At 46.5% G+C, this 17,771-nt stretch overlaps 2 protein-coding genes across 4 annotated transcripts in view; one reads left to right on the top strand and one right to left on the bottom strand.

Moving 5' to 3' along the window:
- The window catches only part of LOC137491103 (uncharacterized), a 1,183,352-nt gene that overhangs the window by 516,502 nt on the left and 649,079 nt on the right, over positions 1–17,771 (bottom strand). The gene's annotated exons all lie outside the window — the stretch shown is intronic.
- Positions 1–17,771, top strand: part of si:dkey-82i20.1 — a 62,273-nt gene that overhangs the window by 21,433 nt on the left and 23,069 nt on the right. For both annotated transcript variants that reach the window (XM_073948136.1, XM_073948137.1), the window contains 2 exons: positions 13,715–13,822; positions 16,239–16,346. In XM_073948136.1, coding sequence (XP_073804237.1) covers positions 13,715–13,822; positions 16,239–16,346 — 216 coding nt within the window. The remainder of the gene's footprint in view (positions 1–13,714; positions 13,823–16,238; positions 16,347–17,771) is intronic.

Genomic DNA, 17,771 nt, shown 5'->3' with positions numbered 1-17,771 from the left:
GGCAAACTCTCTTGAGAGAGCGAGCCACCCCAGTCGCCTCCTGTTCTGCAGCGGGCGCTCGGGCAGATCTGAGGGTTCTAGCGAGAGATAATCCGCCGCCTAAGGGCTCGCGGACCTCTCGCTCCTCCAAGCGCTCCATCCAAGCTTCGGGCGCTGGGAGTGATCCGTCTAATCAGATGGTAGCTCTCACGCTCGCTGACACCGGAGATCAGATGTCCTCCGTGGCATCGGAGGGTGGGCTTTTATTGTCCGACGATGATCCGGACCCGCTCGACCCCTTCGGGCAGGTGAGTAATAAAGCTGAATTGAATTGAAAGTGAGCGATGTCAAAACGGATACTGAAACGGACGTGTTAGCCGTGCTTTCCCGGGCTGCTTCGGCCGTGGGTTGGAGATGGTTTATCCCCCAGCTCCGCGGCCGGACCGACTAGAGGGGCGTTCCCTTCTTCCCAGCGACGCACAGTAGGCTCACGCGGTCTTAAAGAGCACCTTTTTTCTGCTCGTGCTGCGTGTCCCTCCACCCTCACCACTCTTGGTGGTGGAGCAGCCAGGGGGTATGTGGCGATTCCTCAGGTTGAGTGTGCGATGGCGGTTAATCCACGCAGCGCCTCTTCTTGGCGGGGTCTGCTTCGTCTCCCATCCAAAGCCTGTGAGTTTTCGGCTCCCTCGGAGCTAGAGCTTACAAAGCTACGGACCAGGCTGCATCTGCCTTGCATGCGATAGCCACCGTCCAGCGCTACCAAGCGCAGGCGCTGGCCGAGCTGCACGAGAGTGGGTCCAACCCAGGCTTACGAGCTTCGCACCGCAGCCGACTAAGCTCTTCGGACTACTAAGTCCGCTGCGTGTGCTCTGGGGAGGACGATGTCCACACTAGTGGTCCAGAAGCCCCACCTCTAACAAAACTTGGTTGATATGCGCGAAGTTGACAAGTCCGCTTTCTTGACTCGCCCATATCCCAAGCTGGTCGGCGACACAGTCTGCGAATTCACCCAGGAATTCGAGGCAGTGAGAGAGCAGTCCGATGGGTGATGTCTAATCGGCGGCCCCGTAAGCCCGCTCCACCCGCCGTGCCATCCATACCTGCTCCTCGCCGAAGGCGCCCGCCTACGAGAGCTGCACCGCCCCCGCACTCGCCTCTGGCGAAGCGAGCGCGTCGAGCACCTCGGTAGCAGGCCACTCCCCCTGCCCAGAACGCCGCTAAGACTGGCAAACGGACCGCGAAGCATCCCTGGGACAGGTCATCTGGAGAGGAGGGAACTTGCTCTTTCCCCGCTGGAGGGCGGGGCGCCATTTCCAACGGCACTTTTTACTGCCATGAAATAAAAGGGCACTTTTCCACTTCTCCGTAGGTGACAGCCCGAAATCTGCCAGTTTGAGCTCAGCTCTCTAGCTCGTAGGTTCGGTGCACTCCGCCAGTGGCTCACGGGCACTGCAGGCCCTGCCAGCCTGGGACGCGCCGCCTCTCAGCTCGCAAGGTCTGCATGCTCTGCCAGCGGCTCACGGGCGCTGGGGGGACGGTCTCCCTTCTCCCAGCCCCCAAGCCCCCCCTCCGGAGTCAGGGTGCAGAGCCAGAGCGAATCGCTCTCCTCCAGCTCTTCTGTGGGACCCTCGCGCTCCCCGGATCAGCACACCCGCTCCGCGCAGGAGTCAGGGTGCGGAGCCAGAGCGAAACGCTCTCCTCCAGCTCTTCTGTGGGACCCTCGCGCTCCCCGGATCAGCACACCCGCTCCTCGCTGCCCCTCCGCGGGTACGTCAACGATTGCTGCGATGACGTCATTAGCGAGGGCTCTGCCTGCCAGGTTAGCGCGGGCCAGCCCCTCGCGGTGGCTCATACGCACGATCAGACTTGGCTACGAACTACAGTTCTCCAAACGGCCTCCCAGGTTTACGGGCGTGTATTTCACCAGGGTCAATCCCCTGTCCGCCCCTGTCTTGCGAGAGGAGATTGGTGCCCTCCTGGCGAAGGGTGCAATCGAGCCGGTACCTCCAGCCGAGATGGAGAGCGGGTTTTACAGCCCGTACTTCATCGTACCCAAAAAGAGCGGTGGGTCACGGCCAATCCTAGATCTGCGCATTTTGAATCGCTGCCTTCACAAGCTGTTGTTCAGAATGCTTACGCAGAGGCGCATCCTCCGATGCGTTCGTCCTCAGGATTGGTTTGCAGCCATAGACCTGAAGGACGCGTATTTTCATGTCTCCATTCTTCCACGCCACCGTCAGTTTCTGCGGTTTGCGTTCGAAGGTCGAGCATGGCAGTACAAGGTCCTCCCCTTCGGGCTCTCTCTGTCTCCGCGGGTCTTCACCAAACTCGCGGAGGGTGCCCTAGCGCCTCTGCGGCTTGCGGGCATCCGCGTACTCGATTATCTCGACGACTGCCTGATTTTAGCCCACTCTCGGGAGCAATTGACTGCGCACAGAGACGAGGTGCTCCGGCATCTCCGCCTATTGGGGTTGCAGGTCAACTGGGAAAAGAGCAAACTCGCCCCGGTGCAGAGGATCTCTTTTCTCGGGATGGAGCTGGACTCGGTCACCATGGTAGCGCGCCTCTCCGGGGAGCGCGCTCGCCTGCTGCTGAACTGTCTGAGGGAGCTCGACAGCAAGTTAGTGGTCCCACTGAAATATTTTCAGAGGCTCCTGGGGCATATGGCTTCCGCTGCGGCCGTCATGCCGCTCGGATTGCTCCATATGAGACCACTTCAGCACTGGCTTAAAGATCGAGTTCCGAGACGCGCATGGCATGCGGGCACACACCGAGTCTCTGTTACTGCGCTGTGTCGCCGCACCCTCAGCCCCTGGAACGACCCCTCGTTCCTGCAGGCCGGTGTGCCTCTGGGACAGGCGTCCAGTCATGTTGTTGTTTCGACAGATGCTTCCAGCACAGGCTGGGGAGCCGTGTGTCGCGGGCATGCAGCTGCGGGCCTGCGGTAGGTGCCCAGCTGCATTGGCACATCAATCGCCTAGAGCTGTTGGCAGTGTTCCTTGCTTTCCGCCGTTTTTCTCCGGCGCTGGGGCAGCAACACGTGCTGGTCAGGACGGACAGTACGGCGGCGGCAGCGTATATCAACCGCATGGGGGGTATGCGCTCTCGCCGCATGTCTCAGCACGCCCGCCGTCTGCTCCTCTGGAGTCACCCGCGGCTGAAGTCGCTGCGCGCCATTCACATCCCAGGTATGCTCAACCGTGCAGCCGATGTGCTCTCACGGCAGCAGATTCACTCTGGAGAATGGAGACTCCACCCCGAGTCTGTTCAGCTGATATGGGCGCGATTCGGGGAGGCCCAGATCGATCTGTTTGCTTCCCCCGAGAACGCTCATTGCCAGTTGTTTTATTCCCTGACCGAGGGCTCTCTCGGCACGGATGCACTGGCCCACAGCTGGCCTCGGGGCGTACGCAAGTATGCGTTTCCCCCAGTGAGCCTGATCGCGCAGTTAATGTGCAAGGTCAGGGAGGACGAGGAGCAGGTTTTGTTAGTTGCGCCCCTCTGGCCCAACCGAACCTGGATATCAGAGTTCTCCCTCCTCGCGACGGCCCTCCCTTGGCAGATCCCTTGAGAGAGGACCTACTTTCTCAGGGACAAGGCACCGTCTGGCACCCTCGTCCCGATCTCTGGAACCTCCACGTGTGGTCCATAGACGCGAGGAAGACTTAGGTAACCTGCCGCCCGTGGTGGTTGATACCATCACTCAGGCTAGAGCCCCCTCCACGAGGCGCGCCTACGCCCTGAAGTGGAGTCTATTCACTGAGTGGTGTGTCTCTCGCAGAGAAGACCCCCGATCTTGCCATATCAGTGTTGTGCTCTCTTTCCTTCAAGAGAAGCTGGACAGCAGGCTGTCGCCCTCCACTCTCAAGGTTTACGTTGCTGCCATCTCCGCTCACCATGACACGGTGGCTGGCGGCACCATGGGAAAGCATAACCTCATCATCCGGTTCCCCAGAGGCGCTAGGCGAATTAATCCAACTCGCCCCCCTCTCACGCCCTCTTGGGATCTCGCCCTCGTTCTCACGAGCCTGCGATTTGATCCCTTCGAGCCACTCGATACAGTATCTTTAAGATTTCTGTCCCTGTAGACAGCTCTGCTGGTCGTGTTGGCCTCCATTAAGAGGGTCGGGGACCTGGAGGCATTTTTGGTCAGTGACTCGTGCCTGGAATTCGGGCCGGGATTTTCTCACGTTATTCTGAGACCCCGCCCGGGTTATGTGCCCAAAGTTCCTACCACTCCTTTTAGAGATCAGGTAGTAACCCTGCAAGCGCTGCCCCCGGAGGAGGCAGACCCAGCCCTGTCCTTACTTTGTCCAGTTCGCGCTCTGCGCACTTATGTGGACCGTACTCAGAACTTTAGATCTTCTGAGCAGCTCTTTGTCTGTTATGGCGGACGGCAGCAGGGAAGTGCCATGTCTAAACAACGTTTATCCCACTGGATTGTGGAGGCCATTTCATGTGCTTATTTGAGCAGAGGCCAGCCGCGCCCCCCAGGAGTGCATGTGCACTCCACTCGGAGCGTTGCATCCTCTTGGGCGTGTGCGCGTGGCGCTTCTTTAACAGACATTTGTAGAGCTGCGGGCTGGGCGACACCCAACACATTTGCAAGATTTTATAATCTGCGAGTGGAGCCGGTTTCCTCAAGGGTGTTAGGTACCTTTGGTGATTGAGGAAACTACTCGGTAGGTGTTGTACACGCTTGCGGTGCCTTTTTTCCCTAACACGGAGAGATGTGCACCCCCCTGTCTGTCAGTAAAGTTCCCCATTTGGTGAGCCCTGCAGATTCCTCCGAGGCCCCCAGCACTGACTCAGCGGAGGAGTCACTTGCTGGCCCATTACGTAGTAGGTCTGCCCGCTGGTCAGCCCGCGTTTTGGGTATAGGTGCCTGCTATGGCCGATCCCCGCTGGTGATCCCCATATGCTTTTTCCGCCACGGTTAAGTTCCCCCCCTGGGCGGACCCGTGCTTTCCCCATCTGCTAACCACCTTTTATGCGCACTCCCCCTTTTCAGGGTTAGTCCATATGTAATTCCATTTGTTTCCCCCTATTGGGTGCGGATGGTCTCCGCAGCGTCCTCCCTACTGGGATGGCACGCTTCCCAACGTACTGTCGTGTATTCCTAGAATTATCTAGACGCTAGCGACTCCCAAAAAAGATACCTATTCCGTAAAACTTCTTTTGAAGTAGGATAAGTTAGGGCCAAGGGCACGTTGGAGGACCACGCCTCTCGTGATCTGGGTGCGTCACGCTCGCCTGACCGCTCTCTCATGGTGGGTGTTGGTAAGGTGCAGTCATAATGGCGCTTTCAATGGGCTCCCAATGCGTGGATTTTAACAATCAAATCCACTTATAGTGCTGGAGTTCCCCCCGAAGGGGAACGTTCGAGGTTACTAAAGTAACCCTTCGTTCCCCGAGGAGGGGAACGGAAGCACTATACTCCGTCGTCATAATGACTGTCCCTTAGCTGTTAAAAGTCTCTTCAGCTTAAAAAGGATAGTGTCCGCTGGTGCCAGGTGAGCTTATATACTCAGTTGATTGCTTATGCCGCTCACCTGCGCAGGCTTGCGCTGCCAATTCATTCTTAATTGGCCCGTTCAATACTCTTTCAGACGAGTAGCTTCTGAACCGAACCTCCCAATGCGTGGATTTTAACAATCAAATCCACTTATAGTGCTTCCGTTCCCCTCCTCGGGGAACGAAGGGTTACTTTAGTAACCTCGAACGTTCTCCGGCCCCAATATGAGCATAGGTCTGCAACGTAACCAGAGCATTACTCACTTGTTTTTCCTCAATAGGTTCATCCTTAGTTGAAATATGCAGTATAGTAGGATGCCTCTGACTACACATGCTACAAATCTGGCCATTGGTACAGCGTTTGCTAATGTGTCCAAATTTTAAACAGGCAAAGCAAATTCCATGAGTTTTCAAGAAATCAATCTTTTGTCTGTGAGTCATTTTTTGAATCTCAGGGCACTTCTCCAAAACATGAGGTTTTTTACATGCATAACAGGATGAAAAACTGTCCTGTGATGGGATGACTTTAGACTGAAACCCTTCAATAGTGTTGACTACAGCAACTGTAGCTGCATTTTGCCCCCTGCCACTGAAAGGTACAGACTTGACTTTGGCTTTGTGGGATATAGGTGCTTGTGTCTCTTTAATATCTCCAAAGAGAGGATCAGTGAGAATTTTTACCTGATGTTCGATGAAGTTCACCAAATCTGTAAACTGAAGCCGACAACCATTCCGTTCTTGCAGTTCATAAGCTTTCTTTCTCCCTAAGGCGATAAGGCAATTTCATCATAACATTTTTAAGGTTCGATGACACATTAATTTCATCCATATACTGCAAGTTTACCATTACATTGCAGTACCCTCTCAGAAACAAAGCATATGCTTGCAAACCACTAATGTCATGAGGTTTTATTAAAGGCCAGTTCAATGCCTTTTCCATATACGCTGCAGTTATTTTTAATTAATTCCCAAAGTGCTCCTTTAACAAATTCTTGGCTTTACAGAATCCTTGTTCTGCTGACATATGATGGCAACTTCTGACCAACTCCCTCGGTTGTCCTCTAGTGTACTGTTCTAAATAAAACAAGCAATCCTGTGAATTTGTGGTCTTTCTTTCGATCCCATTCTCAAAAGCTTGAATGAATGCAGCAAACTGTAAAGGATCTCCATCAAAGATTGTAATTATTCGAGGAGGTAATGGAGTCCTGTGCACAAGCTGAGCTGTTATGTTTGCCTGTTGCTGCATGCTGTTATACAGAATACTTTGTCCTGTATCAGTTTGTAGATGGGCATGAGATTGTGAAGAATGAACTTGTAATTGAGAATAAGAGACTGGATTACTTTGAACACCAGCTGTGCCATCCTGTATGCCTGCAGCTTGTTGTGTGGTTGTACAGTGCAATGCAACTTGAGTAGAATTACCAGGTAGATGTACTTGTAAATCAGATTTCGATGAGTGAGATTTTTTACTCTTTGAGTCATCAGATGGTGCCCTTTTATTGCTTCCAACTTCACTGGTTTTTAAAACAGACAACTTTGCATCGGTGGCTGCTATTTTTGCATTTAGCATGAGTTGTTCCTTTTGTCTTTTGAGTTTTTCACTTTGAATGTGAAGTCTTTCTTCTTCCTCCTCTAAAAGATGTCTCTTCTCCATAGCAGCAGCATGTTGTAGTAATGCAGCCTTTTCTGCCATTAATTTTATCCGTGCAGAAGAAGTCATACTTGAAGTACTTGCTGAACCTTTTGATACTTTACTACGTGGGGATTGGTTTGTAGACACATTTGAAATACTGTCATCAGGTCCTATGTCACTGCTTACAGCAGATGAAGCATCGCAGGCTTTATCCACACTCCATGACTTTCCAGCATCAGTCAACCATTCAGTGATTTCCTTTTTAAAGCACAGATTGTCTGCCATTTTAGCATTGAACTATTTTGTTTGCTTATCAAACTCATCCTGAGGTATTGGCATTTCCACAATTGCATTATGCAAATCTTCAGCCTTTTCACAATACTTGACTAACTTCTTCATTTGCTTTTCCACATTGAGTACAGTTTCACTTGTGGTTTTAAGAGAAATTATATCATTCACATTTTGTTTGATTTTGCTTACTTGAGTCAAGTTCTGTTTTCTAGACTTTTGCAAATTTTTAAAGAGCAAAGTCACCCCCTTTGCAGTCAATTTTCTCACTCTCTTAGACGACACATCTTCATTAGCAACACCATCATCATTTGCAACGTTTTCCGAAACAACCTTTCCACCATCAACATCAGCAGCTATTTCACAACCGGATTCTTCCTTTTCATCCATGAACAACACAACCAGCACAAACTATCAGCACAGCATGTCTCTGTTTGATCCAAAACTTCACATTCCATTACATGAAGCCTTTAAACATAATTAAACAGCACCCACCGTTCTTCCTTGTTGTGTGTCCGTGTCAGCGTTGCAAACTCAACCACAGCAAGCAGGTTCCTTTAATCTTCGTTCCATTCAAGCCGCTCATCAATCCAACGAGAACTGAGTTTTTACGATGGTTGCAGCAGCTTAATGTCGAAGGCTTGGCATCTCAACGCATGTTTTTACGCACACAACCAATGTCCAGTCTTGCTTCCTCTTCAAGTTTAAATTCACTTTATTTAGCTTATTATAAATACATACTTGAAATTAATAATGTTGAATCCTTTAGCGACCTCAAAGGTGTGTGAGTTTGGTGTGGTAAAAACTCCATGCGTTCCCTTCCTCAAGTCTTCTTCTCTCATGCAAGAAACACCGACTTTAAAACCCTATGTGCACATATTGCTCCCAAGTGGTGACAGCCCAAATTATATTCAAGTCAACATATAGGCTCCTACAAGGTTTGTGGTATTACCACAGTGCTTCACAGATTTGTTACACATGTTACAAACTGCTTCGTTTGAGTTTATGGAAGTGAAGTAGCTCCACACATAACTTCACTTGCGGTCTCCCATATCCAATGACAGCGGGACTGAACAACATGTGCCAGGCCAGCGTGCTGAGTGGCTAGCTAGCGTGATCTGCAGGTGTACAGTGCCGTATTATGCACATGACTTTGCAGGCGGAAGAACAAGTAGTTTCGACAAAGTTTACATTATTCAGATAAACTAGAACAGGGTTTTTCAAAGTCTAAGACAGTGGGCCTCCCTTTTGACACAACTTATCCATTGGCGCCCCCCTCCTCCCAAACACGCACGCACACACGCACACACACACATATATATATATTTATATATATATATATTAAGGGTGGAGCCGAACCCGAATACAGTATTCGGAAAGGCACGAATAGCGTGTTTTTACGAATACTTGATTCGAACAAATACTTGAAAAATTATTTGTATTCGGGAGCAAGAAAAACACTATATCAAAAAGCAGCGTTTCCTCATGAGACCACAGTGTATGCCCGCGTGAGTGAGTGAGTGAGTGAGAGAGAGTGAGAGAGAAAGAGAGAGAGAGAGAGAGAGAGACACACACGCTCAGTGCAAAACGCGCCAAAGCCCGAAACTGAAAGCGAGACGTGACTTTTAAGGGGCTGTTTTATATGGATTTATTAATCATTCTTACTGTTCAGTGATCGCAAACTGCCGTAGTTTATTAAAGACGCAAACCTCTCACTGCACGTCAGCTGCGCGCCTTCAGCAGACCTCCTCATCCCTGCAGCACGAGGGCTTTATTATTGTTTATGCGCGCCAAAAGTGGTGGATCTGTCCGGTAAAATATCTGACTGCGTGTCACCGCATCCCTAAGGACTGTTTGGCGAAATATTTGACTGCATGTCACTGCATAACAAATCACTGAAAGGATATAACTAGAGAACTCTCCACTGTGCTACTGGATGAAAGTGTATGGCAAGCCGTTTTAGCATTTAAACCTTGTTCAGACTATCCATAAATATATTTAGAGATATCTCTGGTTATATTTTGACTTGTCATAATTATAATTCGACTAGTCAGATTGGAAATATCTGCAAATATATTATGACTGACTAGTCATATTCCTCCATTGACTTCCATTGAAAAATATTTGCAGATATCTCTAAATAAACAAACAAACAAACTTTGTGTCTGTTTTGTGGCAGGCAGATGATAATAGCAGGGCTGTATCTTTTAGTGTTATATAGAATACTTTTGTTCTGCCAGATCTCCCAGGCAGGGTTTTGTTTAGATTTATTTAGTTAATATTAGTTTTTGGAATTCTGTCCATTGGAAAAAAGTTCTTTCAGAAGAAGAACAGTTTTTAGAAGTATTATGTGTTTTTATTCTGTCTATTCAGTATCCTTCAACAAGAACGGTGGTGGTGGGGTTCATAATATTCACAATGGTATTTTATTAGTTGTTGGTTTAACCATGGATGAGATAATGTTATGTTCTTTTCAATGACATTTCTTGTCACATGTTCAAAAACAACAGCCAATAGTGCATATCTATAATTTATATAATGGGTATAATTTAACAATACTTTCACTATAACGTAAATTAGAAGTGTAATAGAAAAAATATATATTTTTGCGCCATTTTGAATTTTACTCGAATACAAATACAAATACAAATACAAATACTTTTCCCCCCTCAACAAATACAAATACCAGCTGCTCCGCACATCCCTAATATATATATATATATATATATATATATATATATATATATATATATATATATATATATATAGTATAAATATATAAAGACACAGATGTCAGACTGTTAACTCACTTTTATCATCATTTGCATGAAAGTGCAATTATTTACAGAGTAATAACAAGTATTTTAATATAACGTTTTTAAAACTAGGATGATAGTTCAATATGAATAGAACAGATCCAAGAACTGTCCATTCCAGTCAAAACAGTCGAAGTTTAGCGGGTCTCATGCTGTCATTAGCCAGAATATCTTGACAAACCACACATAAAGGTCGTGGTTCATTAGCTGGTCCTGTCCACGTAAATCCTAAACTCAAATACTGATCATCATATCGTCGTCTTTTGGGTTTAAGCCCTGAACTTAAAGGCTTTGAATCGGGGGGTCTCAGAAACCGATCCATTGTATTAGCAGGCATATACCTGTATTGGCGGGCTTGCCAAACAGAAGCGAATTCACAGCTATGGCCTTCTGGGTAAAAAAGGTTTTCTTATTTTAGACGTATTATTTTTTTAGCTTTGTTTAATTAAAATGTTTAAATATAATAAAAAATACATATAATAATTAAACTTAATAACTATATTTTTATTATATAATATTTTTTCCTGCGCCTCTCCTGACATGCTCTGGCGCCCCCCAGGGGAGGCGCGCCTCACACTTTGAAAACCCCTGAACTAGGGTAATTGTGGTTCCCCTTCGGTTGGGGAACTCCAATGCTATAGGTGGATTTGATCTAGAAAATCCACGTATGGGAGGATTAGGTTCAGAAGCCACTTGTCTTAAAGAGTATTGAACAAGCCAATGAAATCCAATAAATTGGCTGCGTAAGCTTGCGCAGGTGTGCTTCATTGCCAATTATCCCAGCATATAAGCACACCTGGAGCGAGCAAACGCCATCCTTTTCGCTTCAGGGACTTTCTGATCGAGTCGAGGGTTCCTCCTGCTGTGATCCAGCGATCCCGAGCGAACGAGAGCATTCTCCCTGTCCAGAGTGTGTACATGCAGCGGCAGACGGTTGAGCTGGGTTTCTCCCTTGCCTGGCGTTCTTTGGGTCCGGTCCTCCAGAGCGGTGCGTATAGTGAAAGTTGCAAATTTCACAAAGAGAGCAACACAGTCGTGCAGCACGTCCTTTTCAGGATGGCGCTCCGACCATGCGTTTCTGGATGCGGTGGTTTTCTGTCCTCGGATGATGGGCACGGGCACTGCGTTACATGTGCCAGCCATTTCATGTGCTTATTTGAGCAGAGGCAAGTAACACGCTTGCGGTGCCATTTTTCCCTAACACGGATGTGCACCTCCCTGTCTGTCAGTAAAGTTCCCTGTTAGGTATGCCCTGCAGATTCCTCCGTGGCCCCCAGCACTGACTCAGTGGAGGAGTCACTTGCTGGCCCACTAGGTTGTAGGTCTGTCCGCTGGTCAGCACGTGTTTTGGGTATAAGTGCCTGCTATGTGTTATCCCCACTAGGCGATCCCATATGCCTTTCCACCACGGTTCAGTCCCCCCTCTAGGGTGGACTCGTGCCTTCCCTATCCGCTAACCACCTTCTTATGCGCACTCCCCCTTCTTAGGGCTAGTCCATATGTAATTGCCATTTGTCTCCCCCATTGGGTGCGGATGGTCTCCGCAGCGTCCTCCCTACTGTGATTGCACGCTTCCCAACGTACTGTCGTATTTCCTAGAATTATCTAGACGCTAGCGACTCCAAAAAAAATATACCTATTCCGTAAAACTTCCTTTTGAAGTTAGGGCCAAGGGCACAGCACCCGCGAGACCTATATGAGTTGGGCCGAGAGAAAAGGAGATGGAAAAAAAAGGAGGAAAGACAGAGTAGACCGAGAAAGGGGAGAGAGAAAAAAAAATAAAAAATTGGGGTTTGGTTCTCCAGACACGCTGCCACTCGGTCCTCCACCAGCTGAGAGATGCGACGACGTGCTGGGAGCCCTGTGGAGGAATCTATCCACCCGTCCGTCTTCTGGCGTCCGGCGGCGGTTCTCCTGCCTGGCTGGGGGCATCTCTGGTCTCCTGCTCCGTTCCCGCTTAGGTGGATGGATGCAGGCTCTGGCATCATGGCGGATCGCGGCGACTCCCCCAGGTTCTGTGGGATGGCTCCCTTCAGCACTTTCCCCTCCGGTGGTGAGCCCCGCGTCCCCTGGTCCTCCCCATGCTGGGAGACGGCAGCAGGCAGATCCTTTCCTCGCCAGCCTCAGGGCGCCCCGGCACTCTTGGCAGACGGGGTTCTCCCCCACTCGGGTTAACTACCGAACACTCGCCCCCCTCTCAGCGGCGAGGGCAACTGGACAACATGTCCCTCCTTCTTCCGGCACCACTGTAATAAAGTTCACGGCCCTTTGACCGCCGGGAAGAAGTTATTAATAAAATATTTATTAATAACCGTGACAGCAGCTCCACACTGACACTGCGGTCTAAACCAAAACAAACTGAAAGCAAAAGTAAAATAATATGCCCGGGCCGGTCCTCTCTCTCGGCTTCCTCTGCCATCGTTCCTCCTTTTATTGTGCAGAGCTCCTTCCGTGGGATCCGAGGCAGGTGCGCACCACAGGTGTATTCACTTACGCGGTGGCCTCACTCCGTTCCCACGGCTCTCGGCCACACCCCCTCGCCACACTCTGGTTAACAGCAGCCAACGCACTTACCTGCAAACACTGCCAACCAGAGACCCAAAAAGAGGAAGTGACGCACAAGACCTGAAGTCAGATGTGTCGTGCCGTAAGGGTGAACTTCCCAGTTTATATAGCAGGGTGCCACCTGCTGATAGGTGGGTGAAACTTTCAGTCACCACACCCATCCTATCACACGTACATGATGTTTTCCTATCCACAAGAGTTAAAGTAAAAGTAAAGAATAAGGAGGCTCATCTCTCAACCTTGCGTTGCAGATGCTCTGTTTAACTGTGTTCTCGTTAATGATGCATTCAGTTTTTACACTGACAAAGTCGTCATGTAAATAGCAAATGCTCCATGGCGCAACGCAACTGATCCCTAAAGGGAATGGGAGATGAGACTCTGATTGGTTTATTCTCTAAACACACCTATAACTCATTAAGAGAATAAGCTCAACCCTGTTAGACCATGCACCACGACGCAAAGCAGATTTTCCTGTCCTTAAAATAGCAAAATTATATTCCGACACGCCATTGATGCGTTTGTGCCCTGCGCAAAGGACTCTCTCTCAAAGAAACACAGGTATTGACTCTGTTTTTACACCATTATTTCAACACTTTCTCTGAAGAACAAAGACCAACAGCAATGCAATTATTTTTGTTGCTATTGCCTGATCAAATGATGGACAAAGCTTCAGTTTACAGCTTCAGCAAATGTGTTTAGATCATTCTAGATTACAGACAGCTTCATCTGTGGTCATATTTACCAGAGCGTAATGTGTGTCATGTGTCAGGTTTAAAGTCCTGTTCAACATCAGAGTTAAAACTGACTGCAGAACAGTTTCAGCTTGTGCTTATGTAGGTGATTAAATGAAGGTCAACTAGAAATGTATTTAAATGTGCTCGTCCTGCAGTTTATTCCTCTGGTGTGTTTGTGTGTTCAGTGTGAGATCAGGATCATGTGTGTCCAGCTCTGTGTCTCTGAAGAGTAACGGGTCAATGGATCGTCCTCCACCAAACCTCAGTGAGGCAACACCATCATCTGCCCAAAGGTATTGTGTGTTTTACATTATTAATCTCACATGGACTGTTTGCAAATATTTCAGTATTCATCATAAGATTTTATTGTTCAGAAATAGGCATCTGTGTATACAATTTGTATCAAATGTTTAAATATTAAGTTCATATACATTATTTAGACATTGAATGATCATAAATATAGCAGATGCCTAAAAATGGATCATAAACAATAGCATAAATACAATGAAACAGGTATAACTGTACTGTAAGATTTTTCAGAAACCACTAGAACATTCTTATATATTTGCTGATTGATGTACTTGCATTATCTGAAATGCGGTTTTCCCCACAGTCCAAATACATGTGGTGAGTGTGAATACGTGTGTTTGGATGTTTCCCAGTGATGGGTTGCAGCTGGAAGGGCATTCGCTGCGTAAAACACATGCTGAATAAGTTGGTGGTTATTTCCTCTGTGGCGACCCTGGATTAATAAATGGAATAAGATGAAAAGAAAATGAATGAAGGAATAAAACATGATGGACATATCGGATTATATACATAGACTATGATTTTACTATAATTTCCAGCTTGTGCATCAATAAAGTCATGAGATTTAGTTATAACAGATCATGTGATGATGGAATGACATTTATGGACAAAGTCACAGAGTGTTCATTGTGTTTCCTCTTCTGAGGCGCAACTCATTTAATATAGAAGAAAAAAGGCCTACAGTGGCTTCACAAAACTGCATTTCTCTGGCTGATATGTAGCGCCAGGTCAGGAGAAAGTGACAATATTCTTCTCTTTGACTCTTTGGATGAAGACTCTGCTTTATTCGCAAATGTTGCTTATTCCAGTTTGTCATTTAAGTTATTTTTCCTCAGTAATGTACACACAGCACCCCATATTGACAGAAAAACACAGAATCGATTACTTTTATGTTATATGAAATATCACATGTTATGAGTGTGAGTGTATGGGTGTTTCCCAGTGATGGGTTGCAGCTGGAAGGGCATGCGCTCTGTAAAACATATGCTGTATAAGTTGAGGGTTCATTACACTGTGGCGACCCCTGATGAATAAAGGGACTAAGATGAAATGAATGAATGAATGAATGAATGAGATATCACATGGTGCTCAGTATTCAGACCCTTTGCTCAGTGTGTAGCAGAAGCCCCTTTATGATCTAATACAGCCAGGAGTCTTTTTTGGGAAAAATGCAACACCACATTCCACACCTGGATTTAGGGATACTCTGCCATTCCTTCTTGCAGATCCTCTGCAGTTCTGTCAGGTTGGATGGTAAATGTTGGTGGACAGCCATTTTAGGTGTCTCCAGAAATGCTCATTTGGGTTTAAGTCAGGGCTTAGGCTGGACCATTCAGGAACAGTCACAGTTGTTGTGAAGCCACTGCTTTGTTTTTTTTATCTGTGTGCTTAGGGTCATTGTGTTGTTGGAAGTTTGACCTTTGGCCCAGTCTGATGTCCTGAAGCACAGCCACAACCTTGCTTCACCCTTGGCATTGTATTGGACAGGTGATCTGGTGTCTGGTGTTCTCCACACATACCGATTAAAATTAAGGCCAAAATGTTCTATCTCTGCAGTGATGGTTGACTTTACAACTTTCTCCCATCTCCCGACTGCATCTCTGGAGCTCAGCCACAGTGATCTTTGGATTCTACTTTACCTCTCTCACCAAGGATTTTCTCCCCAACAGCTCAGTTTAGCCAGTTCAAGAAAATGTTCTGATCATCCCAAACATCTTCCATTTAAGGATTATGGAGGTCACTGTGCTCTGAGGAACCTTTAGTGCAGCAGTAATGTTTCTGTAACCTTGGTCAGATCTGTGCCTTGCCACAATTCAGTCTCTGAGCTCTTCAGGCAGTTCCTCTGACCTCATGATTCTCATTGGCTCTGAGATGCATTGTGAGCTGTAAGCTCTTTTATAGACAGGTGTGTGGCTTTAATCAAGTCCAATCAGTGTAATCAAACACAGCTGGACTCAACTGAAGGTGAAGAACCATCTCAAGGAGGATCAGAAGAAATGGACAGCAGCTGAGTTCACAGCAAAGAGTCTGAACCATGTGATATTTCAGCTTTTCTGTTTTAATAAATCTGCAAAAGCATCAACAGTTAAGTGTTGTTCTGTCAGTATGGGCTGCTGTGTGGACATTGATAAGGAAACAATGAACTTAAATGATTTTAGCAAATGGCTGCAATAGAACAAAGAGTGGGTCTGGATACTTTCCGTACGCACTGTAAGTCTAATCTGTTTAACACACCTGATCAGCCTGACCTTGAGCTAAGAGTTACTTTGTGCTGGTTTGGTGCTGGGTGAAATGTTTTTTTTTTTTCCAACAATTTTCTCTTTTGTCAGTTTTAATACACTTTTAAAAGAGACTGAAGTTTGTCTGCAGTTTATTCCTCTGGTGTGTTTGTGTGTTCAGTGTAAGATCAGGATCATGTGTGTCCAGCTCTGTGTCTCTCAAGAGTGACCGGTCAATAGATGGTCCTCCACCAAACCTCAGAGAGAAAACACCATTATCTGCCCGAAGGTATTTAGTAGTCTACATTATTGCTCACACATTGTTTCAGGCATAGTATTGTGAACCAACAGTTCAGTAAAGAGAGTAGGTGCGTTCGACATGAAGCTCAGCTGCAGCCGGTGATCAACGAGATTAGCCGAGCGCAGGCGGGGCGGAGTTGAAAACGGAGCCGTCAAGACGGACAGCTGGACACTTCGGGACTCAAAGTTGCTGCAGTCATAATGACCGATCACATGGGGCGTCATCATATTTTTTTTGTTATTTTTATTTATAACAACAAAACATTTACAAATAAAACAGAATACAGGCTCTTCAAACTGTAGTTCCTTTTTAAACAATAAGAGAGAATTATGAATAAAATATATAACAAATGCATGACAGAAATAAGAGGAAATGAGAGGTTAATATAAACTGAAAAACGAAGAGGTCTATTAAATACAAAGCAATAAGCATAAATTCTAGGAGTTAAACATCAATCTTTAGGCTTATACTTGTTTGAATCTGCTAAAAAAGGGTTTACATTTATGTACATTTATAGATATAAAAATTTCCCATGTAAAAAGCAAAACAAGGTGTTTTGATTAGGTCTTAATAAATGACATTATTTTGGATAATGAATGCATTTTCAAAAAAACATTTTAATCCAAAAAGATTGTGTTGAAAAGAACAAAAGGTAAAATAAGTGAGCTATGTAGAAGTTTCCCAGAAAGAGCAGGTAGCCTTTAAACTGCTAGACAGGAAATAAAATATATATTTATATTATAATAATAAAACCAATTTATAATTATTTAATAAATTAGTTCTTTACTTTAATTTGTTAAGAGAGCTTTAGTAGTTCTTTACTTTAATTTGTTAAGAGAGCTTTAGGGGGGCAGGATCAATGATGATGATTTTCTTATTTCAAGTCTGTAAGACTTATTTGAGTTCATATTTAGGTTATTCACTAAAATATACACTAAAATATATCATTTAAATCGTTCATGGAGATGAATGCTGTGAATAGTCTGTATAAAAAAGTTAAAAAAATAAACCTGTGCAAACAAGCTAACCTTTATAACCAGATTATTTAACAAAAGATGATACTGCAGTAAAATATTTGTAGTCTTTTAATAAGCATGATGTGTACAGGATAGAGAGGGTGTGAAAAGTGAATTGTTTGTTTTGAAACTTTTGAATCGGAATTTGTCCAATTATAAACCCGAAATACACGTGTTTGTTGTCATGTGGTGAACTTGGCCAATCGTGTAATATCGGTGTCGTCATCAAAGCTCCTGCAGTCGCTCTTCAGAAGCTGCATCGTCTGAGTTTGCCGTCTGATCTCGGAGCGCTGTCGCGGTACTTTGATGCCACATGTGACAGTCACGTGGCGTCGGCGCAGCATCAATCCGGACAAGATTTCTAACCAGAATGCACCGCTTTAAGACAGATTTCGAT

This window comes from Danio rerio, chromosome 4 (genome assembly GCF_049306965.1).
Source record: "Danio rerio strain Tuebingen ecotype United States chromosome 4, GRCz12tu, whole genome shotgun sequence".
In the NCBI taxonomy this organism is placed as follows: Eukaryota; Metazoa; Chordata; class Actinopteri; order Cypriniformes; family Danionidae; genus Danio; species Danio rerio.
The sequence above is the reverse complement of the archived record's forward strand: the minus strand, read 5'-3'. Positions and strand labels throughout refer to the sequence as shown.